Raw genomic sequence first — 7641 nt, 5'->3', positions numbered from 1 at the left:
TATTGCTGAGCTGACATCATATGGTTTGGAATATCACGTTGATCAGCCAGGGTCAGCTGTCCTGGCTGTGGCCCCTCCCAAGATCCTGCCCACCCACAGCTACTGGTGAAGGTGGGTGAAAGAATGCTGGAGGAACAGCCTTGATGCTGTGCAAGCAGTAGCCAAAACATTCATGTGCTATCAATACACGTTTTCAGTCACCAACAGAAGGCACAGCACTACAAGGGCTGCTGTGGAAAATAACCACGACTCCAGACCCAATACATCCACCCAGGGCAAGTCTTCTGTTGTCCAGGCCATCCTACTATCCTTGCTGGACTGGGCTTCCTGAGGGCCGGCCTTGGCTGTAAAGACTGAAGCTAAGAAGACATTCAGTAGTTCATCTTTCTCCGCATCCTCTGTCACCAGAGTACCCTCTGTGTTCAGCAGCAGGCCTACATTCCCCTAATCTTCCTTTTGTTGTTGATGTACCTGAAAAACCCCTTCTTGTTATCAGATGGTTTGGTGCCTGCAGGGATTATCAGAGACACATGATCCTGGACTGGAAAGACTAATATACTTCATGGTGTTGACTGACCATCAATGAGGCTCTGCTGCAATTCAGGCTGTGGTGCTCCAAGGGATGAGACAAGAAGGGAGATAAAGGAAAGAAAAGGAGAAGAAAGTTTGAGATAGGTATGAAGAGCAACTGTACCAAAGCTGAAGTGGAGATGCAGCCACAGAAGAAAATACATCACGAGGCAGTCCTTTGAGGATAACACTGTTCAAACAGCCCAGGCAGACCTGCATCCTCTCACTTCAAATGACTTGAATGCTCAGTGATTCAACTGAAACCTACAGCAAATCAGAACATCTCATGCTCCCTAGATTCTGTGTTTATAAATGGCTATTTTCTTAGGCTATATCAATTACTTATTCTCAGTCATACACTACTCCCATTTCAGCTACAAAGTAGGCTCCTTTCCCAGAAAAAAAAAAATGAACTCTGCTTATTTCATAATGAATTTTACTGCATGACTTTTCCCAGCAACACTTTTTTTTTCACAAGTTCCCTACAAACTGGTGAAAATAGAAAGCCCCTGAGCTGAACCCCTCAGCACAAGCTCTCTACATGCTCTCATGCATATCACTTGTTTGTAGCTTAATTCCCCATTTTTAAAAGGAAGATGTTTGCTTTCCTCCAACTGTTTCTCGGGGGGTGGAGAAGGTGGGGGAAAACTGAGCAACGGGCATTACTTCATCTTTAATACAGTTTTCAGCACAATAAAGACCATCCTCTGCCTTGTGATACTGAGGTGCTAACACAGGGCAATAAATTTAGATTAATAATTAACTTCCACAATCTTGTTGCTCTCATTTCAATTGCTTCAAAAAGCTCCAAGCCTTTTTGTCTCAAATATATGCAGTAGGTTACTTAGCTACTAACTTTGGAAGCTATTTTTGAGCAAAGTATTGCAGAAAAAAAACCCCTAATTTTCTATTCCAACTCCAATTCCTGCATTTACTTACTGAATTGCAAGCATTGCTCTCTGTCTCCTATAGATTTCAGAAGGGTATCTTGAGGTCTATGGGAAAAGGTATATTGCTTAAGGGTTACAGACAAATCAGTCCTTTAAACCACACACTGATGGAGACAGTATTCGTGGGACTGTGCAGTTAAAACTCTTGGCTGAAAAAAAACAGCTTGTCAAAAAAAATGGTGTACGAATGCCCGCATTACCGGCAAGAAAAACGTGAGGTTCCCATGTGGGCTGCAAAGACTTGTTTAAAGTATTAAACAGGAACAAAACACAGGTTAGTTACTGCTTTTGAGACTTTCTGACATGCAGATGGATGAGAATCAGGCACTGAAAGGAAGTAGACAAATTTCTAAGGTAAATTGCATCAGCACTAAGAACTACTTTGATTAACACAGCTCATTGCAAGCTGATTTTACACCATATTTCAACCTCTCCAAACAAAAAGCAACATCTTTTTACTCATTTACTTGTATAGTTCATACACGCCAATCCAACACACCAAATTATGTGATGGGAAGAGCCATTGAGAAATAATATACTTTAGATGTTTTTTATTATTGTACTGATCCTTCAAGGTTCACATTTTCAAGCTTTTTCTCCAAAACTAGGAAGGATGGGAACTTTATTTCGAAAACTCAATAGCCAAGAGTCTCACCTAATTGTAGGACATGAGGCTTCAAAGGGGGAAAAATATAAAAAAGTAAGGAACACAGACACCCAGAGGTTGACAGTAAAAATTGCAATTGCTAGTGAAACACCATTGTCACAAACTTCTTGCTTTTTTCCCTTCCTTACCTGCTCTGTGGAGCGGTGTATTCCCCCCCCCCCCCCCCCCCCAATCCCCCAAAAAAGTGATGTATTGTAACCCTGTCTTGCTAGCTTTGATTTCTGCCCTTTTAAAGAAAGACTGTTATCTTCTGCAGTGGATGCTTCTCACCTTGCACATAGGCAATAAATTAAAGCAATTATTTTTAAACAACTCCAGCTTCACTATCAGTTTGATATCATTTACAAGGAGGCAAAACAGTTCTATCATCCTCAAAGCCAGCCACTTACTGAAGCATGTCTCAGAAATGGCTAGATTGTGTGATTTTAGAAGCTGCATTGCAACACGTTCCCACTACCAGCACTATAAAAAAGAGCATAAATCCTGCTACAAGTGATGAAGCAGCAATAGGTGAGATGGAGACAGATGTCCTCAGCCTCATCAGTCACTTCATGTGCTTGGTTTCAGGATGCAATAGGCTGAGGAAATAAAACACACAAAGCACTTTTCCAGCTGTTGCAAGGGGAAAAATAGTAAATAAAAGGGCTTTTCAGTGGTAAGGGAATGAAAACCAGTATAAAGTTGCCTCGATTGATACTCACGAGGGGATGGGAGAGAATTGAGAAAAAATGTGAATGCAACTGGAACAGTCTCCCTTAGGAGGAAAAGGGAAATAAAGAAGTCCTTCCCAGGACTAGCCCTGAGGCAGCACCGGGGAGGGGGTAGTCCCCTCGCCCACCAGTCTCCCTCTTTCCCCCTCCCGTCCCCCCCGTCCCCCCCCTCCCCGTCTCCGCGGTAACGGCGGGGCCAGCACGGGCGGCGCGGTTGCCCAGGCCGCGGAGACGCCGCCGCCAGCCGGGACAGGGCAGGTCGGAGCGGGGCGGCTCCGCCGCCGCCTCGGGCCCGGCGTCAGGTCAGGATACGCAGCCTGGCGGGGCAGCCCCGCGGCACAGGAGCATTGCTCACCATGTCTCAGGCGTGAGTAGCGCGGGGCGCGGGCGCCTGGCGGGGCGAGGGTCCGCAGGGAGAAAGCCCTGTTTAAACAGGGACGGGAATGCACCACCCCTCTCCACATACCCGTAGGGGAAAACACCTGCCGGTACAAAGGCGGGATAACCGGTTCCGCGGCGCCTTGTCTGCTGGTGCGAGGGTCGCGTAGCCTGTCCCGCCGGGCCCGGCCCCGTGATCTACCCCGAGGCAGCAGCGGGTGCAGCCGAAGGACTGCTTCGGTAAGGGTGGGATTCAGCCCTGTGAAGTAATCGAATCACTTTAGTAGTGTTCAGGCCAATATTAATATTATGCCTACTCATACTATAGGCTGTTTTCTGCTTGCAAAAATATTTTTTCTTCTCTTACAGACCAAAATTTGCACATAGTATTTTATTGTGTAATGAACTCCTCATGCTTTCAGCACAGTACAAAGCTTCAAAAGTTTATTTGCAGTAACCATACAGTGATGATGGCATTGGATCAAAGCACCGGCAAGGAGCCATACTTATTTCTCTAGAAGTAGTTCTAAGATATCAATCTCCATACTAAAGCAGCATTACTGCTGCGTTAAAATGCTGGGAACCTATCAGTTAACATCTTTCACATTATCCCTCAGTATTTTGCTGTTTACTGCCTCCAGGTCCAGCAGTACAAAATTCTAGAGACAGCCCAGTTTGAGGCAGCCCTTGTTCCCAGTTCTGAGCTGGATGTGGCTTGCTCAAGTTCAATATATATATTAGGAGGAAAAAATATTAAAAAAAACCTTGTCAAGCAGTATTTGCTGTTCCTCACCTCCATGTGCATGCTCTGACACAGTCAAACCTGACCATATCCAAACTGCTCCCACAGCAGGCTGTGAGCGCTGCCTCTGCTGGCTTCATATCCATGGACTTCTCCTCTGCATCAATGGCAGCAGCCCCAAAGCCTCCAGCTCTTTGCCAGTAAAAACCCTCAGGGCTCTAAAACATCCTCAGAACTAGAGCAGCTCTCCTTGGCACCTCCACATTGGGTTGCCCCTAGCCCAGCCTCCATGCATTTGCAGTCTCAGCCAGACACCACCACCAACTCCACTGCTTTCTAGCCAGACAGCTTCCTTTTCCTTGCTCCTTGGCTCAGGAGAAAAGGGTGAGCTGAGAGAAATAAAGACAAATATCATCAAGAGCACAGCAGAGACTGTCAGGGACTCTGTCCAAGCACAGCCTCCAACGCCAGCAGTTTGAGGAAGGCTTGGTTAGGTCCCTGGCTAAGTCGGTACAGTGCTTGGCTCGTAACAGCAGTGATTGTTCCTTGTACTGGCATGGTGACTCCGTAAATCATGTCATTTAAAAGGAAAGAAGCAAAAAACCCTCAACCCACATCCCCTCCCCCCCCCCCAAAAAAAAACCACCCAAATGAAACAACCCCCCCTCCAAAAAAAAACCCACAAAAAAACCCCACCCAAAATAAATCCCCTTGAAAGTAGTGTTTGAACGTCTCTCAAGAGAGATCTCTCAGAATCTGTTATTCCTACCAAATGTTTGAATCATGGCTGCTGTTATTTGAGCTAGATTAACACCAAAGGAATTAAGTTGAGTGTAGTTGGAAAATACTTGTGCTTCAAATGTTTGGCTTAACTCAATTGAATTTTAATAGTGACAGGGTTCTTAAGCATTTCCTATAGCATTGCCAGCATTGAACATCAAATACATATAAACATGATACACGTCTCCACACCCCACGACAGAAATATATACAATTCTGTTTCCAAATGAGGTAGTCGTGCTGGTAAGAGACTCCAGTTTGACGCTGATGCTACTTGGCTCACTTAAGTATCATCACTCTATAGCTGTGCACAGCTCGGCATTTATAGCTGGGCTAATCCATAAACGCATGTCTGAATGTAGTCATCAGCCGCTGTGTCTATAGAACTTGAGTTAAGCAACAGGCTGAATAATTTTATTTTCGTGCATTCTACACTTCAGTCAATGTACCAGGTTTTCTGGGCAGTTTGTGCTGTAGTGTCCTAGCAACAGGATTCAGGTTAACACCTGGGAATCTCATTGTTCCTTAAAGAAACCCAAACAAGATTTTTTTAAAACTCTGACAAAAATATAAATCAGAATGCTCCCAGAGCACCAGGAAAATAAAAAGCACTAAACTCTTACCTAAACATCCGTGGCCTTAAAGGTTTCATTTTATGATTTTTTAATGGTTGCAGCTGACAGTGCTGGCATTAAAAAATTATCTTATTTGTCCACAGCCTTGTACATTCCTCCCCAGCACAGGGACAAGTTGCAATCACTGCCAGTAGTTATGAAATAGCATGCTTTCCTCTTGCCGTAAGCTATCTTGTTTTGCAGGGTACAGCTGAGTTTGTTCTCAAGTAAGTTACTGAGGCTACTATTACCTGATTGTGTGTTAGGAGTTATCCTGGCTATGTACCATAAATCATGCTGAATTAAAAGTATTTGAAAAACCACATGACAAAAATGTCTCATACTGCCTTACTTGAAGGCAGTGAAGCAAAATCCTAATAATGCATGGGGTTTATGAGAACGAACTTTGGTGCTTTGGGCAAAACTATTTTAGGGGACAGCACCTTATTTGCCTGGGAATAGGGATGGCTGCCTGTCTTGCCATGTCACATGGAAGACAAACTCCATCACATCAGTAAGTCACAGCTGAGTCGTTAAGATTGATTTTTCAGTACCGTAGAGTCACATCCTGTGTACTGTATAGAAATGCCACATAGCACATAGGATTTTCTGAGCTGAGGTAAGCAGCAGCTTTTTAGCTATCTGGAAGAACAGTTGCTACACACAGAGAAATTGCATGAGTCTCACAGAGCCACTTGGATGTGCTGGATGAACCAGGTGTGCACACAGGGCAGTTCTTGCAAGCAATGCAAATCCAAGTGGACAGTTTTTGCAGCCCAGAGTCATACTGCACACAATTTACGTGTCAGGGATTTCAGTATTTCCAAGCAGTGTATGAGGCACATTCACCATTCTGTATTTTTAACAGAGGTGTGGTCTAAAGCTCACAGAAGTGTGTTACTCCACTCTTTAGTAGGCTTTTTACCAGGAGATAAGACACTCAACACTTAGCTGTCTTCTCTTAGGGCCGGTAAGCTCCAGCAGTCAGCCAAAAGGAAAGTCAGCACGCCCAGACATGCTCAGCATTTTTAAAGGACAGTTGTAGGCTCAGGAGAGGGCATACCCATTACATTTGCTGTAGAGTTGATTAAGAAGTGCTGGACATAGCATACTTCCTAAAGTACTCAAACCCCAGCATTTGCATACAGATGTACATTCTGTTCCAGACATTGAACAGGAGATTTACATAGATGGTTTTGCATTTCTGTTTTCCTGCTGTGTTCTCTCCTCTTCCATGAGTTTATTTACTATTTACTTGACCTGCAGGATCTTGACTAGTAATTTCTAACCTTATCCTAACAGTCCTAGTCCAGATCTATTCATAGGTGAGTCTTGGCACTGCTACTATTTCTACCAGGTTTTAATCAGCTACAAGACATTTACCACTGCCACCAAAGAGCTTGAAACAATAAAAAAGCTTTAACATTTAATCTTGTCACAAATAAATAAAGTTATAATGAGTGGTTAAGTACTGATCCAAGACAAGATATTTAGCATCTCCCCTTCGGCTTCTGGCAGAAACAGCCAAAGGACAGCTATGTGTTTCATATTACATCCCCAAAGCTGTGTTAAAGAAAATTAAGGTTCCAAAACCAAAATGAAAGAAAATATCAGTGCAACTTTTAATCCCCTCTTCTCTCCCCCATTTTTCGTGGCTGCATACGATGCAGTTGCTTATGTTGTGATCATATCCTATTTTCTTCCCACAGGGCCTCAGCTTCATGCAGTGATTGGGCCATTGTTGAATATTTCTTCTTATCCCCTTATTCAGTATGTGGCCCCAGGCCATATTCTTCAAATTCCATCCAAACGCCACAATTATTAGCTTCCTCCTGGGCATTCCTAGCATGTTCATACGTCCCTCAAGCATTTACAGATTCATCTTTGCCCCTCTTTGCACCCCTGGTGAGCATTAGCGTGTCATCCTGCTTATGTTAAAGCAAGAAACGGAGACAGAATCCAAATGATCACAACTAAGACTGCAACTCCCTCCTGTGCCTCCCTTCGTCCTTAATGAGCAGGTAGGGAAAAATCTTGTGCCTTGCCTGTACGTTGTCTCCTTTGGGAAAAAGCATTGTTAGAGGAAATTTCCCAGCAGCACTTGTGCTAGAAAAGAGTAAAAGAAGAGGCTACAGTTTTAAAGAAACTATATACACCGTGTTAACTTTTGTCATGGTTTTGCCCAACCAGCAATGAAGCACCACGACAGTCTCTTGCTTACTGCCCCCCA

The 7641-nt window shown here is 44.1% G+C and overlaps 1 protein-coding gene across 1 annotated transcript in view; it reads left to right on the top strand.

The window, feature by feature from the left end:
• The first annotated feature begins 7353 nt into the window (after nt 1–7353).
• Nucleotides 7354–7641, top strand: part of IQCA1 (IQ motif containing with AAA domain 1) — a 107602-nt gene continuing 107314 nt past the window's right edge. The window contains 1 exon segment of the mRNA XM_062002651.1: nt 7354–7432. Within this exon segment, the coding sequence (XP_061858635.1) occupies nt 7425–7432 (8 nt within the window). The 5' untranslated portion in view covers nt 7354–7424.

This window comes from Colius striatus, chromosome 9 (assembly GCF_028858725.1).
Source record: "Colius striatus isolate bColStr4 chromosome 9, bColStr4.1.hap1, whole genome shotgun sequence".
In the NCBI taxonomy this organism is placed as follows: domain Eukaryota; kingdom Metazoa; phylum Chordata; class Aves; order Coliiformes; family Coliidae; genus Colius; species Colius striatus.
This window is presented reverse-complemented; position numbering and strand designations above follow the sequence as displayed.